The following is a 25,924-nucleotide window of genomic DNA, read 5'->3' as shown; positions in this document are numbered from 1 at the left end:
TATAGCGCTGGGAACTCTATTCAGTATCTTGTAATAACCTATAATGAAACGTAATCTGAAATACATATATATGAAATAACTGAATCACTTTGCGATACACCTAACTCAGTACTGTGCACAGTACTTACACAATAAGTCAACTATACTTCATTTTTTAAAAAAATCCCTTTGAATCTGTCTGTCCTTCCCTCTGTCCCATTCCCTTCCGTCTACTCCTAGAACGTAACCCCTTTTTTGGTGATATATCTATGTTGATACATATGTCTTGCTAATCCCTTGACCTACTTATGAGATCCTGTTGTATTATTTTTCATTTATCCTATTTTTTTTTAATTACAGTAAAAGCTCCACTGAAAGTTCTTATACATCTCCTTGTGTTTTGAATGTTTCTGCATACTTTATAATAGTTACTGTGTTTTTTGGTCATGTTAAAATTATACTGTCCTCTTAACCTTGCTTATGGTGTCATTAGTTGTATAGAAGTTTTAAATTTGGATTGTAAAATATGTTATTTCTTCTGTTTATAGATTTTACTACTTGTGTCTTTCGGCTAGAAAATGTATTTTGAGTGAGAGTATGCCAGGCACTGCTTGGAATATTGGTGAACAAAGCAGACAATAGTCTCTGCATTTTTAGAGCTTAAGAAAGCTTTCTGTATCTCAAGGTCAATAATACATTTTCTTTCAATAGTTGTTAACTTTTTAAAACATTTGGATCTTTAATCTATCTGTAATTTACTTTCCATTTAGTGTGTGCTGGGATCTAATTTTATTTTTTTACCCAACACTATTAGTTGAAAAGCAGTACTTTGTCCATTTATTATAGTTATAATTCCACTTCTTTTATATACTGCATACCCATAAATACTTGAATCTATTTCTGAATTTTCTGTACTGTTCTGTTTGTTACTGTGTCTGAACCATATTGTTTTAATTACTCTAGCATTATAGTGTTTTGTCATGTAGTAGAGCAAGTTCTCCCCTCTTTTTTTTTTTTTGGCCAGATTATCTTGGCTATTCTTGCACATTTACTCAAACATAGGAACTTTACCATCTGTTTAAGATCAAGTTTCATAAATTATTCTATTGGATTTCTTTTTTGGAATTGCATTGTACCTGCAGTGAATTTTAAGAAATATATACACTTATAATACTGACTGTTCCACATATGAATATGGTATAGAACCCTGTTTATTTAGATCCTTTATGTCCTTCAGTAAAGTTAATATTTTATTAAAGTTATTGCAACATTTTTTTTTGTTTTATTCTCAAGTACTACCTTTTCTTATAGTAGTGAATACCATATTTTTTCCTATCACATTTTCTGATTATTGCTGGTATTTGGGAGAGCAGCTGTTTTTTTTGTTTGATCTTCTATCTGGTGACTTGGTGTACTCTGTTCTTAGTCCTAATAATTGGTAGATTATAGAGAGAATTTTCTAGGTAAATGGTCAAATTGTCTGTAGATCAGAATAGTATTGTATGTTCCTTTTCAACCTTTAGATCTCCAACCTCCTGTCCCTGCAGCAGATTCCACTGATTGGAACCTTTAGTACAATGCTGAGTTTTAGCAGTGATAGTGAGCAGACTTGTATTATTACTGAATTTCGTGCAGTGCTTCTGATGTTCCACTATGAAGAATAGTAATTGATGTAGGTTTTTGGTAGATATTCTTTGTCAATCGAGAAATTTCTTCCTATTTCTATTTTGCCAAGAGTCTTATTATGTATGGGTGTTAAAATTTACTGAATACATTTTCGGCATCAGTTAATATAACTTTTTTTTTCTCTTTCCCTCTTTTGTAATTGCAGTGACAGATTTAAGGTTATAAAATGTTTACTTGTATTTAATTTTAAACTACTGTCAGTTTTGACTAGAAAGATGTGAGAAAACAAAATTTTAATATGCAGTATTTTCTGTTACAGAAATCTGTCTTCAAAGGAGTTGCAGGTGACACAGTAGAAAACTCAGTAGTTGACCAAAGGTAAGGTTGAATTACCAGAAAAATATAATTTTCTTAATTATGTTTAATTATTGTTAATTTTTTAGTATTAGGAATGTTTATTTTATATTCTGCTATAATTAGGTTTAAATGATCTATCATTGAATTGACAAGGGGAAAAAAGCCAGTATTATTGTCTATAATAGTGGTTCTCAACTGAGTGATTTTTGCTTCCCTTCCCTCCCCAGGTATTTGACAATGTCTGGAAACATTTTTGCTTGTCACAATTGTGGAGGGTAGGGGTGCTAGTGGCATCTAATGGGTAGAGGACAGGAATGCTACTAAACATCCTACAGTGCACAGGTCAGCCCCCAACAACAAAAAATTATTCAGCCTAAAATATTAATTGAACTAAGGTTGAGAACCTCTGGTTTAGGAAAAAGGCAAAGTATTGATTGCTATGGAGAAAATTAACATAAAGATTTTGATGTTTAATTTATTTCATGTTACATATTTATTAAACTAGATTAAAAAGAATATGTATCTTTTTAACTTTGAAATTTTCTTTAGCTTTTTAGTTCCTCTTATTACTGAGTATGATAAGCATCTGGAAGAGCTAAATGGGCAGCTGAAATATTATCAGGTATGGAATCATAGCTATCAACCATTTGGTAATATTTTCTTATTAAAAAAAGAAAAAATAGACTCCCTTTCTTCACAAAAACATTGATAAGGAAGAAAATGTTTACCTGTAATCAGTTTACGTGTTATTTTCTGGTGTACAGCAAAGTGATTCAGTTATACACATTTACACATTTATATGTGTGTGTGTGTATATATATATGTATTCTTTATCAGATTCTTTTCCATTATAGGTTAGTACAAGATATTGAATCTAGTTCCCTGTGCTATACAGTAGGTCCTTGTTGTTTATCTGTTTTATATATAGTAGTGTGTATCTGTTAATCCCAAACTCTTAATTTATCCCTGCCCCCTCTTTTCCCCTTTGGTAACCATAAGTTTGTTTTCTACTTCTGTAAGTCTGTTTCTGTTTTAAGTATAATTTTTTTTTTTAGATTCTACATATAAATGATATCATATGATATTTGTCTTTCTCTGTCTGACTTACTTTACTTAGTATGATAATCTCTAGGACCATCCATGTTGCTGCAAATGCATTATTTCATTCTTTATGGCTGAATAATATTCCATTGTGTATATGTACACCACATCTTTTTTACCCATTCATGTGTTGATAGACACTTAGGTTGCTTCCAACTGTTGGCTATTGTAAATAGTGCAGCTGTGAACATTGGGGTGTAGGAAGGTTCCCTTTTCTCCACACCCTCTCCAGTATGTATTGTTTGTAGACTTTTTGATGATGGCCATTCTGACCAGTCTGAGGTGATACTTCACTGTGGTTTTGATTTGCATTTCTCTAATAATTAATGATGTTGAGCATCATTTCATGTGCCTGTTGGCCATCTGTATGTCTTCTTTGGAGAAATGTCTATTTAGATCTTCCCCCCATTTTCTGATTGGGTGGTTGTTTTTTTGCTGTTGAGCTGTATGAGCTGTTTGTTTAAATTTTTTAATTGATAAAGAACAACAGAAAGCTCTCTTTTGCACAAATGGTATTTTGCTTTTATTTTTAGGACTAGTGAGCCTAAAGTTTCTGCTGAATTCACTCTCTCAAAATTGCTATAATGACATGTGGTTTGATTGTTATAAAATGGAATATCTAGTTATCTTGGAATTAACCTATTTTAAATTTTAATTTTTTATAATTTACCTGATTCATATATGTCTTTAATCAGCTAGTTTACTAAGGTGTTTAACTTCATTCTTCCATTTGGCATTCTCCATCTAAGAGTGATTACTGGATTAATTTCAAGAGAGAGGAAGCTGTAGCAGAAAGCCTAAGGGGCAAGAATAGTTGCTACTTTTAGAGACAAAAAAGATGTTGACAGCTACTTCTTAAAACACTTGCTCACATAGATATTATTGAGTAGCAATAGCTCTTATGATTTATCTTATTGACCAGTCAAAAAATAGTATATCTTGAAAGCAGGAAAATATTCACAATAATTCTCTATATGAAAGTTTCTTCCAGAAAATGTAAATAATAGGGGAAAATTTGATGATAAGAAAGGTACTGCTGAATTTTTGTTTTTTTTCAACAATTAAATGTTTTGAAATATTTTACAGTAAAGAATCTTTAGTGTTACTGTCATGATCCACCCTGAATCCTAGTTAATGCATATATCCTACCTAATTATTTGAATAATATTTTTCAAGATACGCTGACATTTTTGCAATTTTTAAAGATCGATTTTTTAAAAATAATTACAAAATGGGGATAATTGCTACAATAAAATCCAAACCTCTTAGTCTGCATGGCATTCAAGCAAGACCTGCCACCTGCCTTTCCAGTTTTACCTCTCATTGCATGGCTCCATGTGTGGTCAGTTCTCAGTTATCTGGTAGTGAATTCATTCATTTTGATTTAATTGTGATTCAGGCACAGCAGGGACCTGGGAAAGGTTCACCTTTCAAGCCGGCCTTGTAGTTATAATTGGCTGTTACTGTTTTCCTAGGGGAAGCTTCCTTGAGCTTCTCTAGTTGAAAGGGAGAGAGAAAGGCTTGGAGGATTGCCTGTTCCACCCTTCCCTTGCCAGGTTCACTCCAGGATTGGCTCTTCTCCTTTAGCCTGGGGTACCCAATCAAGAGTAATGGACAGATCATGAATTGATTGCAGTTTTGTTTTAAGTATGATTTTACATGGCCTCCTTCCTGATCTCCACTTGCTCGTTTACTCTTACTGAGAGCTGATGACTATGCCTGTGTCGTCTAATATTTTTTGCTTCTTTGCTTTTACTCATATTTCACCCTACTTGAAATGCCCTTTCTTTCCTGTTGAAATCTTGCAATCCCTTTAACCCCTCAGAGAAAATTAAAAATACCTTCATTTCATTCCCTTTACAGTATATATTTTATTCGTATTGGTATTTTAGTTAGTAATTTTTTTTTTTTTTTACCATCTTTCCTACTAATGTATGTGTTAGTGACCACATTGGTTTACTGTAGCAGCCTTGTATAGGGCAGAGAGTTTATACAACTAAACAAGGTGGTCAATCAGAGACTGAATGAATTATTGCTAAAGAAGAGCTTTATTTGCTTTTTTCGCCATTAACATTTTACTTCTTGAAATTCAAGCACTTACATGGGCTTCACCTAAACTAAGATGAATTACGATATATATTCAAGGCCTAGGGATCATCGGATATTTCTTATAGTGAAATATTAAGGAATATCTTACATCTCTTTTCCTATAAACATCTCTAAATATAGGAATTACATTTTAAAATATTTATTAATATGTTATATAAAATATTTTTACTTATATTCTATTCAAAATGTTCTATTACACTCTGTATCATTAAAATATCTGTATTTAATATTGCTTGTTAGAAGTGAAGAATAATTATTTCTTATCTGTAGACTAGTGTCATAGAATCCGATTGCTTGCATATGAATGAACTACTTAATATAAATCTAATTGTCTGGAAAATGTTTTTCTGCAACCATATTTTATTCTTTCAGAAACAGATGGGTGAGATGAAACTACAACTTGAAAATGTCATCAAGGAAAATGAAAGGTAGATCAATTAACTACTGATTATCTTATTGTTGTCTTAGGTAACTTTTATTATTGTTATTTGGTATTTTATTTATGAAGTATACTGGTTATGAGTGTGGACGCTGGGGCCTGATTTCCTTTTTGACTCCTGGCTCCATTGCTTATTAGCTATATGACCTTGGACAAGTTAACCTCTGTGTGCTTTAGGGTTTCCTCATCTATAAGTGGGAGACAATAACAGAACCTATTTCTTAGAGCTGACTGTAAGGGATAAAGTAATTGCTTAAAATAGGGTACATAATAAGCACCTTATAAATATTAGCAATCATGAATAGTATAGTATAGAATATATATTATATTAGGAAACATACTGATAAAACGGAAACCTGTCAACCCACCATCCAGTTAAGAGCTAAAATGTTATCAATACTGGTGCACTTATTCATGTTTTCCTTCCCTATCCCATGCCCCTCCTTCCCTCTGCCAGCAGTTAATACCGTCTTGAATTTTTGTTTATCGTTCCCTTGCTTTTTAAAATTTTTGTAGGTATGTGTATTCCTAATGATATATTATTTAGTTTTGCATTTTTAAAAACTTCCAAAAATAGTATTATTTAGTCTTCTGAGACTTACTTTTTTTCCACTCAATATCATGCATAAGCAGAAGAGTTTCAGGGTTGGGTCATAGGCTATGTGAATATTCAATTTTGCAATATATTGCCAACCTAATTTCCAAAGTGGCTATACCAATTTACATTCCTACCAGTGATATTTATGAGTTCTTATTGATTTGTATATTTTATCAGCACTTGCTATTACCAGGTTTCTTAATTTTTGTTATTTTGAGTCCTAAATGGTATTTCATTGTGGTTTTAACTTACATTTTCCTGAATATCAATATGGTTAACCATTTTTCATGTATTTATTTACCCATGTGGTTTTCTCATGAAACGCTTGTTCATTTCTTTTTCCCATTTTCTCTTTATCTTTTCCTTAAATTGTCAAAGTACTTTATATAATCTGTATTCTGAATATTTGTTAGTGTGCTGATCAGTGTAAACAGTAACCATCATAGACACTTCAAACAAGAAGGGATTTAATCACTTACAGTTAAGTACTATGTAGGTAAGATAATTGGTTTTAGAGTCATACCTTAGAGGCTGAGATTCTGAGGCCAGGAATTTATGCTGCTGCCACCATCTCTGTAGCTACCACTACAGCATCACTTCCATGGAGCTGAAAACTTGACACTGGAAAGTGGGGCGTGAGGTACTCACTTCAGGAGACACTCACGTCTATCAGTTTTGCTTGTCATCTGTCGTACCTATAGAAGAATGTTCTCAGCTCACTTCTGCCTTCTATATCCCCTTCAAGTGCCCATCACTGGTGAACCTTTAATTCCATCCACCACACCAGCTGCAAGGACATCCGGGAAACATAGTTTTAGACTTTCAGCCATTATGAAAAATGCTGGGATATGGAAAGGGATGGGAATGAATAGAGTGCCAATGGTGCATTCAATGTGCTAGACAATAGGTATGTTTCAGATATCTGTTCCCAGGTTGTGATATGTTTGATCAACAGAAATTTCTTTTCCTTTTTTTTTTTTAATTTTGAGGTAGTTGAATATATCAGTCTTCTTTCTTATGGTTGTTGGTCTTTGTGTATAACAAATCCTCTCTCAGCCTGTGGTCCTAAAGATCTTCTCTTACATTTTCTTCTAAAAATGTTCAGAGTTTTATTCTATCCCAAGTTTAACTTTTAAAGGTCATGCAACTGGACTGAGACCTGATATATCTTTTGTTGTCGCCTTACAAAACAAAACCAAAAAATGAAGAAATACATTTTTTTTTGGTTTTAAATTCATTTAAAGCATAAGCTCTTTTTAAGTTTGGCATTCCTTTGTTTGCATTCTTCTATGTAAATCTCTTAATTGGATTTTCAGTTTTTCTCATTTATATGTGTTTTTTCCCATGGGAAAGTTTTTCTAACTTTAACTTTTTATGATTTACTGTTCTTTCTCAAAAATCTTCCTATTAAAGACTATTGCTAAGATTTTTGAATCACCAGTGTATGTAAGTTAAGTTTGTATTTTAATGTATTGGAGATAATACGGTGTTATGTGATTGAGCTAATGATTTAGTTGTTCCTATATTTGACTCCATACTCTTCCTTTTATGTCCAGGTCTTTTGAAACCAGTCTTTTAAAAATCTGCCTTTACCTGTTTAATAGTACTGCAGTCATGGCTCATGAATGTATTTATTCTTAGTATAATAGGGAAATGGGAAAAATGGATTCTGAGCTTATTAAAAGGCACTTTTAGTAACTCGAAATATCATCAGGTTTTAAAGTGAACTCTATGCCCTTAGGGCAACAACCTGCTTTTAAGTATTGCTGTTAAAGACTGCAAAATCAAAAAGAGCTTATCATTTTTAAGGAAAATATCTTAAATATGGTCAAGTCTGAATAATGGAAGCTAGCAGTGGCATGGATTATACAATAGTATGCAATTCCACATTATTGGGTTTTGGAAACTTTTTAATACATTTGTGTATAGGCGAGTATTTTCTGGGAATTGATTACAAATAGAAAATAATGAAGTCATTTTATAAAATGAGACTTAGGAAGAGGTGAAAAGATATTCATTTTATCATCCTTCCCATTTTTAATTTATTCCTTTAAACTCAGTTCATGTTTTTTATTTTGTTTTTGTCTCATTTTTTCTTTAATATCATATTTCCTCCTCATAACTTGCCAGAGGATGAAAATTGGATAAGATAATTAAATGAGTGAATATATATACAGCACTTCCTGGCACTAAGAAAATACTACCTTTTATTGTTATTATTTTTATTTTATTATTGAGGGTATGAAAGACATTATTTGTTGCCTCCATAAGAGCTATTTTCCCTTCTTTCATAATTCATATAACCCTGATTTTGTTCCAGTTGCATTGTGCTCAGCGGAAATGAGCTTCTTCCACAATCTCAGGTGATAAAACTTTGATTATAAACCAGTGCACATTTCTTTTTGCCAGGAATTGGTCTAAGTATGAACATGTGACTCACTTGTACCCAGTGAAGTATAAGGGAGAGTCTGTCGTAGAGCCTCTGGGAAAGCTTTTTCTCCCTGATAAAAAGAGAGACTGGCAAGAAGAAAACAACCTCCTTCCTGTTCCTTGTCATTTTAGAAAATGATATATGTTGAAGCTGCTATAGCCATTTTGTAACCATGAGAGTATGTATCAGAAACACAATGAGATTAGAAGAAGGGAAAGATGGGGAAGCCTTTGGTCCTTAAATTACATTATTGAACTGCTGAAACAAATCTAGAGCCACTTGCCTTCAGATTTAATATTTGGTGAGTAATAAAACATTCATTCAGTCATTCACAAATATTTATTGAGTACTTACTAAGTACCAAGCACTGTTCAAGTTTCTGGAATACATTAGTAAATAAAACAGACAAAAATCACTGTTGCTTGTAGTCAAAGTATAGTAACTAGTACAGAGACTTAACGACATCTGTCAGGGATTCACAAACTACAGCTTGAGGGCCAAATCTGGCCTGCCACTTCTTTTGGTAAATAAAAGTTTATTAGATCACAGCCAGACTTGTTCATTTGTATACTGTCTATGGCATCTTGTGCTCTACAATGATGGAGTTGAATAGTTGAGACAGAGACTGAATGGCCCACAAAACCTAGAATATTTGGTATCTGGTCCTTTACAGAAAAAGTTTACTCTTCTCTGATACATGTAGCTATCTTTTGCTGCTCAATCTGTTAACTAGTCTTTGGTTCAACTGTCACCGAAAAGCTTTTTTGAAATTTATAACTGTTTACTTTTTTATTTAAGCATATATGTAGCTTTAGAGCACAGAAACAGAAAACTTCAACAGGAGTATAAAGTTAGTATTTAATAAATTAAAACAATTATATTTAGCATATTATTTATTTTACTAAGTTTGTAAGTTTTTGTTTTATGATAGTCTAATATATTTATCTTTTTAAGATTAAAACTAAATATTTATGATTTAGATTTCAATAGCATTATAAAATAGAATTTTTTAGCACTATTTTCATTGATTTGTTCTTATTGACCAATGATAATTGAATAATAAATAATAATATAGATAAGAGTTGTAATTTTAGGTTTGCTTTCACCATCCCTAATTATTATATCATTAGTGTATGTTGATAATAGCCTATGAACACAGTATAGTCTATTTGAAATTTGGGAGGAAGGAGTTCATGTGTATATTTATAAAAATAGTAATAAAGCCATTATTTTTCTGTACTTGTCCAAAAATGGTATTCTCTACCCCAAAACTTTATTTATATAATAGCAAAAGATGAATATATTTGATCTATTTTCCAATGAGAGAGTGAAAAAATATCTCTGGAACAGAGATATCTCTGGAACAGTAAACTCTGCTGTTCTGATGCTAGTTTACACCATTTTACTGTGAGAAAACCATCCCCAAAAGTTCACCCAAATCCTAAGCTTTCATTATAAAGTTTAATATTTCTCTTTTTAATAACCTTATATAAATTCAGAGGTACCCTGATTTCTGTGTATGTCTCTGTTTATAATAAGTCTGTGTTTGTATATTTACGTATATATATGCCTCTTACCACACCCTCCTTTGATGACTAGTCTCCAGTCAACACTGGCCGTCTTACTTCGTCTTTCTTAAAACTGGCAAACCAGTTTCCACCAGAAGACCTTTTGCATATTTCTTCTTCCTGGAATGTTATTCCCCAGACCTACACAGGACTGTCTCCTCTTCAATCAGGCAGGCATTCCCTGACCACATTATCTAGCACTCTTCCTCCCTCCCCAACTTTCTGTTTTATATTATCCAATTTTATTTGTGGTACCTATTACTACCTGAAATTATTTATTTGCTTGGTTATTATTTGTCTTATCTACTAGAATGTATCCTTCATGGAGCAGGGCCCTTGTCTATTCTGTCTTACCACTGTATACCTAACACCTTTGAACAGTGCTTGATACATATTAAATGCTCAAAAAATATTTTTTGAGTGGATGATTGCAAATATTAGGAACATAAACACATACATATATTCATATTTGGCTGTTTTTTCTTCAAGAAATAGAAACAGGTCATTCTGAGTAAATGGAAATGTATGATAAGGAGGAACATGGAATACAGCTAGAACTGGGAAACAGTTAGGACCATCTCTGAGGATATGCTCCTCTTATCAGTTGTCTCATACAGCCTTAATTGTCCCCCTTAGTAATGGCACCCCTTTCCATGTAGCAGCTGCTCCTATTCTTCCAACCAAAAAGCTGATTCTCTCTGTTCTTTAGGTCAAATCCTGAAGGTACCCATTCTTGTTAGTTACTAATGGCCAACACTACTGTTTTCAGTACGCTTCATGCCAGTCAGCGTATGATAGGGCTGCCCTTGAGAAATATGCAAAACTTTAATCTAATCATTGACTTCCCTCTGTAAAAAATAACCTGCGCTATTCCCCAGAGCATGGGTTATAGTCAAGGATTACTAAGTCTGCACATGGCAGATGGTGTTAACTATAACATGTCCAATATATACATTAGATTGTAATTGTTGAAGATATCACTCTGGCTGGAGACATCAGAGAAGGCTTAAGTGAGGGGATGAAATTTGAGCAGAGTCTTTAAGAATGAGTAGGAGTTCATCAAATGAAAAATCGTATGTTTATTAAAATACAGATCATTTACTGTGGTTATATCTCAGCGTATTTGTATAGGGGAATTAGGCATAAGACTGGGATGGTGGGCAGGGAGCAGATCATATAAGATCTTATATGCTCTGCTAAGAAATTTAAACTTGTCTTTCAGATGGCATAGGGGGCTCTTCAAGGGCTTTTAGCAGAGGACGAGGGTGCACTGTTGAAGGATTGAATTCAGTTACACTTTAGAACTTGAAAATTCCGAATTTTTCAGGAAAGAATATATATGATTCACTGTAGGAGCAGAAGAAGGGAAGCAACAATTCTAGTTATCAGACTGTTCTGTATTAATCCCCAAAAGAAACACTACACCATGGCAGGGATGTGGATACCTTCACTGAGGAAGCTTGGACTTAAGGATGAAAAATGTCTGTCAGGTGAGGGAAGGCATGTAGAGAGGTTGTACCAGGCAGTTGTCTAGAATGTTTTCTAATTGTATGTATTTGTCTTACTCTATCTTCTCTCTTACTCGACTGTAAGATTCCCTAACACTATTCCCCGTTCCCCTATTTTAAGATCTACAAAATTGGGATGTAGCAATAGTGAATGGCATGTCAAGATTAATAAGCAGCAATTTTTATTTTTAATAGTATGTAAAAGAATGGTGCATCTTACTATCAATGACAAATTCAATTCAAAGAAAGACTGGTTAGAAGTGTATTTGATTTGTCTTTGTCACCTCAGAGATCAAAACTTTTATAAAGTCATCATGGCCAAAATTCTATTGCCTATTAATGCTAATTAGTTATAATTTCAGGACTGCAGTTACTGGCTGGGTGATTTTCCTGGTATTAATACTTTAATCTATCTGGAACTCAGTTTCTTTCTTTTTTTTTTTTTTTTTTTACTGAAGTATAGTTGATTTACAATGTTGTGCCAATCTCTGCCGTACAGCAAAGTGACTCAGTTATACACATATATACATTCCTTTTTCGTATGTTATTTTCCATTATGGTTTTGAATATAGTTCTTATTTTCCATTATGGTTTTGAATATAGGATATTGAATATAGTTCCTTGTGCTATACATTAGAACCTTGTTGTTTATCCACTCTAAGTGTAATAGTTTGCATCTGCCAACCCCAAACTCCCAGTCTATCCCTCTCTTTCCCCCCTCCCCTTTGGCAACCACAAGTCTGTTCTCTACATCTATGAGTCTGTTTCTGTTTTGTAGATAGGTTCATTTGTGCCATATTTTAGATTCCACATATAAGTGATGTCATATGGTATGTGTCTTTCTCTTTCTGACTTACTTCACTTAGTATCATAATCTCTGTTTGCATCCATGTTGCTGCAAATGGCATTATTTCATTCTTTTTTATGGCTAAGTAGTATTCCATTGTATATATGTACTACATCTTCTTTATTCATTCATCTGTTGATGGACATTTAGGTTGTTTCCATGTTTTGGCTATTGTGAATAGTGCTGCTATCAACATAGGGGTGCATGTATCCTTTTGAATTATAGTTTTGTCTGGATATATTCTCAGGAGTGGGATTGCTGGATCATATGGTTCATTCTATTTTTAGTTTTCTGAGGAACCTCCATACTGTTTTCCATAGTGGCTGTACCAACGTACATTCCCACCAACAATGTAGGAGGTAGAACTCAGTTTCTTTTTTTTTTTTCTCCATGCAAATTATTCTTTATTTCTCCAAACACTCATACTTTCTTAGCATTCTGTCTGCTCACATTTTCCAACAGCCTGAGAACACCACCCACATCTCTATACATTAAACTTATACACATTCTTAGGAACCAATTTAAATATGATCTTTTCTGAAAAATCTTTGCACATTCCATTATAGTATTATTTTTAACATCTTTATTGGAGTATAATTGCTTTACAATGGTGTGTTAGTTTCTGCTTTATAACAAAGTGACTCATTATAATATTTTTGTACCTTGGTTAGGGCATTTATTACTTTTACTTTGGATTGCAGACACTTGCTTATGTATATGTACATTAAATCAATAAAACAATAATTCAAATCTGTTTCATGTCTTCTATTACTTAAATAGGTCTTTTTTTTTATTAGTTATCTATTTTATACATATTAGTGTATATATGTCAATCCCAGTCTCCCAATTCATCCCCCCTCACCCCGCTTTCCCCCCTTAGTGTCCGTATGTTTGGATCTCAGTTTCTTAATCTATAAAATGAGAGATTTGGACTAGATCTCAGTTTTATTTTTTATATATTTTTATGATTATAGTAAGTGCTAGTTAAATATCTTTTGAAGTAATACTGCAAGTGGTAAGATAGAAAAATAATAAAAGCCATAAGTAACAACTTAAAAGGCATAGATATGTAGTAATTTAATGTAAAGCATCATATTATATTTTAGGATAATATTTATTTTCATAAAGACTTTTTATCAGGAATATCTTATCCAATGAAATAGTCAACAGGAAGAGGTCAGAAACACTGTTACTTTTTTGATTTAGTACATTGTACCTAGCATAAAATATAGTACAAACCCTCTTTCTTTCTAGATTAATAGATGGTCTGCAGATTGAAAGAGGCAATAAAGTGGAGAATCATAAGACATACATAGAATACTTTAAAAAGTTTTGACGTTGACTTAATGTAAATGTGCACTTATTTAATCTTTTTCTTATATAATGCCTAAGATCTTTACTTTGAGTAAGCCTACTAATTGTAGTTCTTTGTTGTCTTTTATACATAAACCATAAAGATAATTCATTCTTTATTTTTTATTTACATATTTATTGGAGTGTAATCGCTTTACAATGGTGTATCAGTTTCTACCTTATAACAAAGTGACACAGTTATACATATACATATGTTCCCATATCTCTTCCCTCTTGCGTCTCCCTCCCTCCCAACTTCCTATCCCACCCCTCTAGGTGGTCACAAACCACCGAGCTGATCTCCCTGTGCTATGCGGCTGCTTCCCACTAGCTATCTATTTTACATTTGGTAGTGTATATATGTCCATGCCACTCTCTCACTTTCTCACAGCTTACCCTTCCCCCTCCCTATATCCTCAAGTCCATTCTCTAGTAGGTCTGTATCTTTATTCCCGTCTTACCCCTAGGTTCTTCATGACATTTTTTTTCTTAGATTCAATATATATGTTGGCATACGGTATTTGTTTGTCTCATTCTGACTTACTTCACTCTGTATGACAGACTCTAGGTCCATCCACCTCACTACAAATAACTCCATTTCGTGTCTTTTTATGGCTCAGTAATATTCCATTGTATATATGTGCCACATCTTCTTTATCCATTCATCCGATGATGGACACTTAGGTTGCTTCCATGTCCTGGATATTGTAAATAGAGCTGCAATGAACATTTTGGTACATGACTCTTTTTGAATTACGGTTTTCTCAGGGTATATGCCCAGTAGTGGGATTGCTGGGTCATGTGGTAGTTCTATTTGTAGTTTTTTAAGGAACCTCCATACTGTTCTCCATAGTGGCTGTACCAATTCACATTCCCACCAGCAGTGTAAGAGTGTTCCCTTTTCTCTACACCCTCTCCAGCATTTATTGTTTCTAGATTTTTTTTTTTACATCTTTATTGGAGTATAATTGCTTCACAATGGTGCGTTAGTTTCTGCTTTATAACAAAGTGAATCAGTTATACATATACATATGTTCCCATATGTCTTCCCTCTTGCGTCTCCCTCTCTCCCACCCTCCCTATCCCACCCCTCTAGGTGGTCACAAAGCACCGAGCTGATCTCCCTGTGCTATGCAGCTGCTTCCCACTAGCTATCTATTTTACGTTCGGTAGTGTATATATGTCCATGCCACTCTCTCGCTTTGTCACAGCTTACCCTTCCCCCTCTCCATGTCCTCAAGTCCATTCTCTAGTAGGTCTGTGTCTTTATTCCCATCTTACCCCTAGGCTCTTCATGACATTTTTTTTTCTTAAATTCCATATATATGTGTTAGCATACGGTATTTGTCTTTCTCTTTCTGACTTACTTCACTCTGTATGACAGACTCTAGGTCTATCCACCTCATTACAAATAGCTAAATTTCGTTTCTTCTTATGGCTCAGTAATATTCCATTGTATATATGTGCCACATCTTCTTTATCCATTCATCCGATGATGGACACTTAGGTTGTTTCCATCTCCTGGCTATTGTACATAGAGCTGCAGTGAACATTTTGGTACATGACTCTTTTTGAATTATGGTTTTCTCAGGGTATATGCCCAGTAGTGGGATTGCTGGGTCATATGGTAGATCTATTTGTAGTTTTTTAAGGAACCTCCATACTGTTCTCCATAGTGGCTGTACCAATTCACATTCCCACCAGCAGTGCAAGAGGATTCCCTTTTCTCCACACCCTCTCCAGCATTTATTGTTTCTAGATTTCTTTTTTTCTTTTTTTTTTGTGGTATGCGGGCCTCTCACTGTTGTGACCTCTCCTGTTGCGGAGCACAGGCTCCGGACACGCAGGCTCAGCAACCATGGCTCACGGGCCCAGCCGCTCCACGGCATGTGAGATCTTCCCGGACCGGGGCACGAACCCATGTCCCCTGCATCGGCAGGCGGACTATCAACCACCGCGCCACCAGGGAAACCCTGTTTCTAGATTTTTTGATGATGGCCATTCTGACTGGTGTGAGGTGATATCTCATTGTAGTTTTGATTTGCATTTCTCTAATGATTAATTATGTTGAGCATTCTTTCATGTGTTTGTTGGCAGTCTGTATATCTTCTTTGGAGAAATGTCTGTTTAGGTCTTCTGCCCATTTTTGGATTGGGTTGTTTGTTTTTTTGTTATTGAGCTGCATGAGCTGCTTATAAATTATGGAGATTAATCCTTTGTCAGTTGCTTCATTTGCAAATATTTTCTCCCATACTGAGGGTTGTCTTTTGGTCTTGTTTATGGTTTCCTTTGCTGTGCAAAAGCTTTTAAGTTTCATTAGGTCCCATTTGTTTATTTTTGTTTTTACTTACATTTCTCTAGGAGGTGGGTCAAAAAGGATCATGCTGTGATTTATGTCATAGAGTGTTCTGCCTATGTTTTCCTCTAAGAGTTTGATACTTCCTGGCCTTACATTTAGGTCTTTAATCCATTTTGAGCTTACTTTTGTGTATGGTGTTAGGGAGTGTTCTAATTTCATACTTTTCATGTACCTGTCCAGTTTACCCAGCACCACTTATTGAAGAGACTGTCCTTTCTTCACTGTATATTCCTACCTCCTTTATCAAAGATAACGTGACCATATGTGTGTGGATTTATCTCTGGGCTTTCTATCCTGTTCCATTGATCTATATTTCTGTTTTTGTGGCAGTACCATACTGTCTTGCTTACTGTAGCTTTGTAGTATAGTCGGAAGTCAGGGAGCCTGATTCCTCCAGGTCCGTTTTTCATTCTCAAGATTGCTTTGGCTATTCAGGGTCTTTTGTGTTTCCATACAAATGTGAAATTTTTTGTTCTAGTTCTGTGAAAAATGCCCATGGTAGTTTGATAGGGATTTCATTGAAACTGTAGAGTGCTTTGGGTAGTAGAGTCATTTTCACAGTGTTGATTCTTCCAATCCAAGAACATGGTATATCTCTCCATCTATTTGTATCTTTAATTTCTTTCATCAGTCTTATAATTTTCTGCATACAGGTCTTTTGTCTCCTTAGGTAGGTTTATTCCTAGATATTTTATTCTTTTTGTTGCAGTGGTTAATGGGAGTGTTTTCTTAATTTCACTTTCAGATTTTTCATCATTAGTGTATAGGAATGCCAGAGATTTCTGTGCATTAACTTTGTATCCTGTTACTTTACCAAAATCATTGATTAGCTCTAGTAGTTTTCTGGTAGCATCTTCAGGATTCTCTATGTATTATATCATGTTATCTGCAAACAGTGACAGATTTACTTCTTCTTTTCTGATTTGGATTCTTTTATTTCCTTTTCTTATCTGATTGCTGTGGCTAAAACGTCCAAAACTGTGTTGAATAATAGTGGTGAGAGTGGGCAACCTTGTCTTGTTCCTAATGTTAGTTGAAATACTTTCAGTTTTTCACCATTGAGGACGATGTTGGCTGTGGGTTTGTCATATATGGCCTTTATTATGTTGAGGAAAGTTCCCTCTATGCCTACTTTCTGCAGGGTTTTTTATCATAAATTGGTATTGAGTTTTGTCGAAAACTTTCTCTGCATCTATTGAGATGATCATATGGTTTTTCTCCTTCAAGTTGTTAATATGGTGTATCACATTGATTGATTTGCGTATATTGAAGAATCCTTGCATTTTTTCTTGGAATAAACCCCACTTGATCATGGTGTGTGATCCTTTTAATGTGCTGTTGGATTCTGTTTGCTAGTATTTTGTTGAGGATTTTTGTGTCTATGTTCATCATTGATACTGGCCTGTAGTTTTCTTTCTTGGTGACATCCTTTTCTGGTTTTGGTATCAGGGTGATGGTGGCCTCGTAGAATGAGTTTGTGAGTGTTCCTCCCTCTGCTATATTTTGGAAACTTTTGAGAAGGATAGGTGTTGCCTCTTCTCTAAATGTGTGATAGAATTCGCCTGTGAAGCCATCTGGTCTTGGGCTTTTGTTTGTTCCAAGATTTTTAATCACAGTTTCAATTTCAGTGCTTGTGATTGGTCTGTTCATATTTTCTATTTCCTCCTGATTCAGTCTTGGCAGCTTGTGCATTTCTAAGAATTTGTCCATTTCTTCCAGGTTGTCCATTTTACTGGCATAGAGTTGCTTGTAGTAATCTCTCATGATCTTTTGTATTTCTGCAGTGTCAGTTGTTACTTCTCCTTTTTCATTTCTAATTCTATTGATTTGAGTCTTCTCCCTTTTTTTCTTGATGTGTCTGGCTAATTGTTTATCAATTTTGTTTATCTTCTGAAAGAACCAGCTTTTAGTTTTATTGATCTTCGCTCTTGTTTCCTTCATATCTTTTTCATTTATTTCTGATCTGATCTTTATGATTTCTTTCCTTCTGCTAACTTTGGGGGTTTTTTGTTCTTCTTTCTCTAATTGCTTTAGTTGCAAGGTTAGGTTGTTTATTCGAGATGTTTCCTGTTTCTTAAGGTAGGATTGTATTGCTTTAAACTTCCCTCTCAGAACTGGTTTTGCTGCATCCCATAGGTTTTGGGTCATCGTGTCTCCATTGTCATTTGTTTCTAGGTATTTTTTGATTTCCTCTTTGATTTCTTCAGTGATCACTTCATTTTTAAGTACTGTATTGTTTAGCCTCCATGTGTTTGTATTTTTATACAGATATTTTCCTGTAATTGATATCTAGTCTCATAGCGTAGTGTTCAGAAAAGATACTTGATACATTTTCAATTTTCTTAATTTACCAAGGCTTGATTTGTGACCCATGATATGATCTATCCTGGAGAATGTTCCATGAGCACTTGAGAAAAATGTGTATTCTGTTGTTTTTGCATGGAATGTCCTATAAATATCAATTAAGTCCATCTTGTTTAATGTGTCATTTAACGCTTTTGTTTCCTTTTTTATTTTCATTTTGGATGATCTGTCCATTGGTGAAAGTGGGGTGTTAAAGTCCCCTACTATGAATATGTTACTGTCGATTTCCCCTTTTATGGCTGTTAATATTTGCCTTATGTATTGAGGTGCTCCTATGTTGGGTGCATAAATATTTACAATTGTTATATCTTCTTCTTGGATCGATCCCTTGATCATTTTGTAGTGTCCTTCTTTGTCTCTTGTAATCGTCTTTATTTTAAAGTCTATTTTGTCTGATATGAGAATTGCTACTCCAGCTTTCTTTTGATTTCCATTTGCATGGAATATCTTTTTCCATCCCCTCACTTTCAGTCTGTATGTGTCTCTAGGTCTGAAGTGGGTCTCTTGTAGACAGCATATATATATGGGTCTTGTTTTTGTATCCATTCAGCCAATCTGTGTCTTTTGGTGGAAGCATTTAGTCCATTTACATTTAAGGTAATTATCGATATGTATGTTCCTATTCCCATTTTCTTAATTGTTTTGAGTTTGTTATTGTAGGTCTTTTCCTTCTCTTGTGTTTCTTGCCTAGAGAAGTTCCTGTAGCATTTGTTGTAAAGCTGGTTTGGTGGTGCTGAACTCTCTCAGCTTTTGCTTGTCTGTAAAGGTTTTAATTTCTCCATCAAATCTGAATGAGATCCTTGCTGGGTAGAGTAATCTTGGTTGTAGGTTTTTCTCCTTCATCACTTTAAATATGTCCTGCCAGTCCCTTCTGGCTTGCAGAGTTTCTGCTGAAAGATCAGCTGTTAACCTTATGGGGATTCCTTTCTGTGTTATTTGTTGTTTTTCCCTTGCTGCTTTTAATAGTTTTCTTTGTATTTAATTTTTGACAGTTTGATTAATATGTGTCTTGGCATGTTTGTTCTTGGATTTATCCTGTATGGGACTCTCTGTGCTTCCTGTACTTGATTAACTATTTCCTTTCCCATATTAGGGAAGTTTTCAACTATAATCTCTTCAAATATTTTCTCAATCCCTTTCTTTTTCCTTTCTTCTTCTGGGACCCCTATAATTTGAATGTTGGTGTGTTTAATGTTGTCCCAGAGGTCTCTGAGACTGTTCTCAGTGCTTTTCATTCTTTTTTCTTTATTCTGCTCTGCAGTAGTTATTTCCACTATTTTATCTTCCAGGTGACTTATCCGTTCTTCTGCCTCAGTTATTCAGCTATTGATCCCTTCTACAGTATTTTTAATTTCATTTATTGTGTTGTTCGTCATTGTTTGTTTCATCTTTAGTTCTTCTGGGTCCTTGTTAAATGTTTCTTGCATTTTGTCTAGTCTATTTCCAAGATTTTGTATCATCTTTACTATCATTATTCTGAATTCTTTTTCAGGTAGACTGCCTATTTCCTTTTCATTTGTTAGGTCTGGTGGGTTTTCATCTTGCTCCTTCATCTGCTGTGTGTTTTTCTGTCTTTTCATTTTGCTTATCTTACTGTGTTTGGGGTCTCCTTTTTGCAGGCTGCAGGTTCGTAGTTTCCGTCGTTTTTGGTGTCGTTCCCCAGTGGCTATAGTAGGTTCAGTGGGTTGTGTAGGCTTCCTTGTGGAGGGGGCTAGTGCCTGTGTTCTGGTGGATGAGGCTGGATCTTGTCTTTCTGGTGGGCAGGTCCACATCTGGTGGTGTGTTTTTCGGGTGTCTGTGGCTTTATTATTTTAGGCAGCCTGTCTGATAATGCGTGGTGTTGTGTTCCTGTGTTGCTAGTTGTTTGGCATAGGGTGTCCAGCATTGTAGCTTGCTGGTCGGTGACTGAAGCTGGGTGTTGGTGTTGAGATGGAGATCTCTGGGAGATTTTTGCTGTTTGATATTATGTGGAGTTGGGAGGTCTCTTATGGACCAGTGTCCTGAAATTGGCTCTCCCACCTCAGAGGCACAGCACTGACTCTTGGCTGCAATAACTAGAGCCTTTCATCCACATGGCTCCGAATAAAAGGGGGAAAAAGAAGGAAGGAAGGGAGTGAGGGAGGGAGGAAGGAAGGAAAAGAGGGTAAAATAAAATAAAGTAAGATAAAATAAAGTTATTAAAATAAAATATAATTATTAAGATAAAATCTTTTTTCAAAAGTAAAAAAAACAAAATAGAGATGGAGAACCCAGGACAAATAATGAAAGCAAAGCTTTACAGACAAAATCTCACACAGAAGCATACACATACACACAAAAAGGAAAAGGGGAAAAAATAATAAATCTTGGTCTCAAAGTCCACCTCTTCAGTTTGGGATGATTTGTTGTCTATTCATGTATTCCACAGATGCAGGGTACATCAAGTTGATTGTGGAGATTTAATCCGCTGCTCCTGAGGCTGCTGGGCGAGATTTCCCTTTCTCTTCTTTGTTCGCACAACTCCCGGGGCTTACCTTTGGATTTGGCCCCGCCTCTGTGTGTAGGTCGCTGGAGGGCGTTTGTTCTTTGCTCAGGACGGGGTTAAAGGAGCATCTGACTCAGGGACTCTGGCTCACTCAGGCCTGGGAGAGGGAGGTGCACGGAGTGCGGGGCGATCCTGCGGCTGCAGAGGCCGCCGTGACATTACACCAGCCTGAGGCACACCGTGCGTTCTCCCAGGGAAGTTGTCCCTGGATCACGGGACCCTGGCAGTGGCGGGCTGCACAGGCTCCCCAGAAGGGAGGTGTGGATAGTGACCTGTGCTCGCACATAGGCTTCTTGGTGGCGTCAGCAGCAGCCTTAGCGTCTCATGCCCGTCTCTGGGTTCTGTGCTGTTAGCCGCGGCTCACGCCCGTCTCTGGAGATCCTTTAAGCAGCGCTCTAATCCCCTCTCCTTGCGCACCAGGAAGCAAAGAGGGAAGAAAAAGTCTCTTGCCTCTTCGGCAGGTCCAGACTTTTCCCCGGACTCCCTCCCGGCTAGCCGTGGTGCACTAACCCCTTCAGACTGTGTTTACGCTGCCAACCCCAGTCCTCTCCCGGCACTCTGACCGAAGCTGGAGCTTCAGCTCCCAGACCCCACCTGCCTAGGCGTGTGAGCAGAGAAGCATCTCGGGCTGGTGAGTGCTGGTCGGCACCGATCCTCTGTGCGGGAATCTCTCCGCTTTGCCCTCCGCACCCCTGTTGCTGTGCTCTCCTCCGTGGCTCCAAAGCTTCCCCCCTCTGCCACCCGCAATCTCCGCCCTTGAAGCGGCTTCTAGTGTGTGGAAACCTTTCCTCCTTCACGGTTCCCTCCCACTGGTGCAGGTCCCGTCCCTATTCTTTTGTCTCTTTTTTTTTTTTTTTTTGCGGTACTCGGGCCTCTCACTGTTGTGGCCTCTCCCGTTGCGGAGCACAGGCTCCGGACGCACAGGCTCAGCGGCCATGGCTCACGGGCCTAGCCGCTCCAGGCATGTGGGATCTTCCCAGACCGGGGCATGAACCCGTGTCCCCTGCATCGGCAGGCGGACTCTCAACCACTGCGCCACCAGGGAAGCCCTCTTTTGTCTCTTTCTATTCTTTTTTCTTTTGCCCTATCCAGGTACATGGGGAGTTTCTTGCCTTTTGGGAGGTCTGAGGTCTTCTGCCAGTGTTCAGTAGGTGTTCTGTAGGAGTTGTTCCACATGTAGATGTATTTCTGATGTATCTGTGGGGAGGAAGGTGATCTCCGCGTCTTACTCTTCCGCCATCTTCCTAGTTGTCGATTCATTCTTTATAATTTCCAGTTTCAGTTTCTTTGAAGAAGAGTGAGAACTTAGAGATCCTTTTGATCTCCTTTTGATCCTCTGTGATTTTATAAATTTTCTGACTATTATAATTATTTTACCTACCTCTAATTCAACAGCAGCTATTTAACAACTCATCTTTACTGAGCCTTTCATATTCAGTCTAGGTTTCATAGCAAAAACCCCAACTCTCTTGTATTTTTATTTTTTTCACTTTGGTTCACATTTAATTAACTTATACAATTATAATAATAGTTTATGGCAGGTATGGTAGATTGGCTTAACATCTGTTCCAACCTCCTTTTTGTATACCTTGTACTGCAAAGGCTTGAAAACTAAAAACTAGTTCAGGGTAAGAATGAGGTTCTGCTAATGACAAACACATGTAAGAGACCTAAATTAGGATATAAATAGGAGGAGAAGCTGTGTATGAGAATCTGTTTTTGTGGATGAGACTCTAACAAGTGTAGAGTGTCTCTAGAGCCAGTAGTTCTGGCAGCCGCTTCTGTCAGAGCTAAGTCAGGGTGTTCCTGCAGGCAACAGCTCTGGCAGTTACTTCCTGACCCCAGGATCTCGGCTAAAGAGGTGTGATCCTAGAACCCGCGGTTGGTGTAGCCACTTCCTGATTGTCTAGCTTCCTAATTGTGGTCTATATATCATTTCTTTCAGCAAAACAGTTCTACAGTTAACTAAACCAATAAGATTGACTTTTTTTTAGCATTTGCACTAGAAAATAGAGATCAGCTAGTTGATGGTGACTGCAGATAAAGCACCTATGCAGAGAAATGTGGTGCCACTAGTGTTATTAATAAGGGTAACACTGTTTACTTCTACAAAGCTTTGTGTGATTTCTCTTCATTTCTCCTCTTACCGTGAAGCCAACCAAATATGATGGAACTTTCTCCTCTTTATTTTCTTACAGTTCTTATGTTTTGACTTGATTATATATTTGAATAAATACAGCTAGGTCCACAACTATCTTACTGTCCTGTACATAATATCTCTTCAAATGTTTGTTGAACTTACTACAATTATTGATATCTAATTTTCAAGATTTGGTAGCCATACATAAAAAATAATGCTTTGAAAAAGACTAATTCCTTAAATCTTTGCAGTACTTAAATGGCTTTATTTTCTCAATTATACTGCTAAGATCTTTGGAGAATTAAATAACATGTATTTACTTAGTATTTATAAATATATTATTGCAACTAGATAATACTTCAAAGAAAACAAGGGCAAAAATAGACAGGAATGTAAAAGGTATAAAGAGTAAAGAACAAGTTTGAGTGTATGTGTGTATATTTTTCTGTTTATACTACTCATATATAAACCAATAGGAATCTACTGTGTTTTTCAAGACCCATGAAACATTTACATAGACATGGGCTGCAGACCCTCCCCACCACATACATACATACAAATTAAACATAAATCACACCTACAATAAATTAGAAACAACAAGAAGTGAGTGTAAAGAATTTCTTTTAACTACATTTTCAACTACTGAGATAAAGAGGAAAACTAAAATTAAAAACTGCATAAAATAAATAGCATATCAAACTAGTGAGATGCAGCCAAACTGGTACTCAGAACATTTTTAATTAACTGAAAATAAGTTAGATAGTTTTGTTTAGAGTGATGGTAAGAGACTCCTTCTGAGAAAACTAGAGAATCTGGACAAAAACTAGAAAATCTTGACAAAAATTTGACAAAAATCAAATTTGTTTAAAGTGAATTGGAGTCAGTGTAGAATTGTAGGGTAAAGACCAGGAAAAGAAAGAAATCCAGGGATATGAGCCTGCATTTGGGGTTACTTTCCCTTAAACATATCTCCCGATGTCAGAAGAGGCGAAGAGTGGTTGAAAACTGAGCAGAGCTCGAAACAAATTCATGGAGCTAGAGAAATAAAAATTGGAATTCAGAGCCCATCAGACTTGAGGGTAGGTGGCTCAGGAACATCCAGGCTTTGAAGTAAGAGTGACTCCCCCAAAATAGACTAGTCCTGAAAAGATCTAAAACATGACTCTGATGTTTGATACAACATGATGTTATAAATGACATGATCAGGGATTGATAATACCCCTCCCCACCTGAAAAAAGAAAAGGAAGACTTTTAGAGGAAGATAACATCATTTCTAGGCCTCAGAATATCTCTGTACTTTTTTACTTGTGATATCTGGCTCATATCTGGTGTAAAAAGAACTGGTAATGGGAAGATTGAAGACAGCATGGTTAAAAAATCATAAAAAAATAGCATACAATAGAAACACATCCACGGTTTGGTCTTTAAAATAACTATGCACTACGTTCAATGAAATAAGACACAATTTTGAGAATTTCTATAAGAGAACTAAAAACTCTTAAAGAACCAAATAGAAATTCTAGAACTGAAAATTGCAGTAATAATGGAAATGAGACATAACTGAAGAGAGAATTAATGGAATGCAACCCAAGTCAGAAGAAAATATTCAGAATGAAGGTCAGAGAGAGAAGGGGATAGAAAATGCAGAACAAAATAAATAAATAAATAAAAACTAAGAGACATATGGGAAATAGTGAAAACAGCTAAAAGTCATATAGCTTGAGTCCCAGAAAGAGACGACAGAGAGACATCAATCCACAGATTAAGAACACACCATGCATCGTAAGCAGGATAATACAAAAGTACTGTACCTAGGTACATTATTATAAAATCAAAGAAAACCAAAGAAAAAGAAAAAACTTAACAGCAGAAAGAGCTTGTCTTATTATCTAGCCGCAATAAGATATTAGCTGACTTCTCAACAGAGATACTGGAAATCAGGAGACAGTGGAATATTTTTAAAGTGCTTAAAGAAAAACTGTCAATGTAGAATTCTTTACCCAGTGAAATATCCATCAGAAGAAAGGTCAGATGAAAAGAAATTGAGAGCATTATCATTAGCAAAATTAAAGAAAATCCTAAAAAGATATTCTACAAAAAGAAAATAATCCCAGATGAAAGCTTAGAATTACAGGAAATGCTGCCCATGGGAGAACGTCTAATGAACATCAGCTATTCTAAAACAATAATAATGTCTCTAAAATATCTGTAGAGAATTAAATATAAGACAGCAATATCATAAATTTAGGGAAAGGGCATTTGGAGTTAAAATATTCTCAGGTTCTAGCATTACCCAAAAGAAATATAATACTAATTTATTTTAGTTTGATAACTCAGTGATGCATGTTTTAATCTTTAAAAGTAAAGCCAGCTGCCAACCAAGATAATGTAACTGCCAACCATGTAACTGCCAACCAAGATAATATAACTGCCAACCATGTAACTGCCAACCAAGATAATAGAGTAGAAAAATGAAGTAATAAAAAAAACAACCAAAAGAAAGCATGAAAGGAGAGAAAAATCATAATGGACAGGGCAAATAGAAAGTAAATACTAAGATAGTAGATATAAACTCAAATACATTAGTAATTACATTAAACTTCAATGTACTAAATGCTGC

The 25,924-nt window shown here is 35.6% G+C and overlaps 1 protein-coding gene across 4 annotated transcripts in view; it reads left to right on the top strand.

Moving 5' to 3' along the window:
* Window positions 1-25,924, top strand: part of SCLT1 (sodium channel and clathrin linker 1) — a 258,454-nt gene that overhangs the window by 57,995 nt on the left and 174,535 nt on the right. For all 4 annotated transcript variants that reach the window (XR_004480803.2, XM_049709469.1, XM_033419426.2 and 1 more), the window contains exons 3-5: window positions 1,925-1,983; window positions 2,512-2,584; window positions 5,545-5,600. Coding sequence is in view for 3 of the 4 variants with exons in the window: in XM_049709469.1 (XP_049565426.1) it covers window positions 1,925-1,983; window positions 2,512-2,584; window positions 5,545-5,600 (188 nt within the window). In the remaining variant the exon portion in view is untranslated. The remainder of the gene's footprint in view (window positions 1-1,924; window positions 1,984-2,511; window positions 2,585-5,544; window positions 5,601-25,924) is intronic.

The sequence above is a fragment of the Orcinus orca genome, chromosome 4 (assembly GCF_937001465.1).
Source record: "Orcinus orca chromosome 4, mOrcOrc1.1, whole genome shotgun sequence".
NCBI lineage: Eukaryota > Metazoa > Chordata > Mammalia > Artiodactyla > Delphinidae > Orcinus > Orcinus orca.
This window is presented reverse-complemented; position numbering and strand designations above follow the sequence as displayed.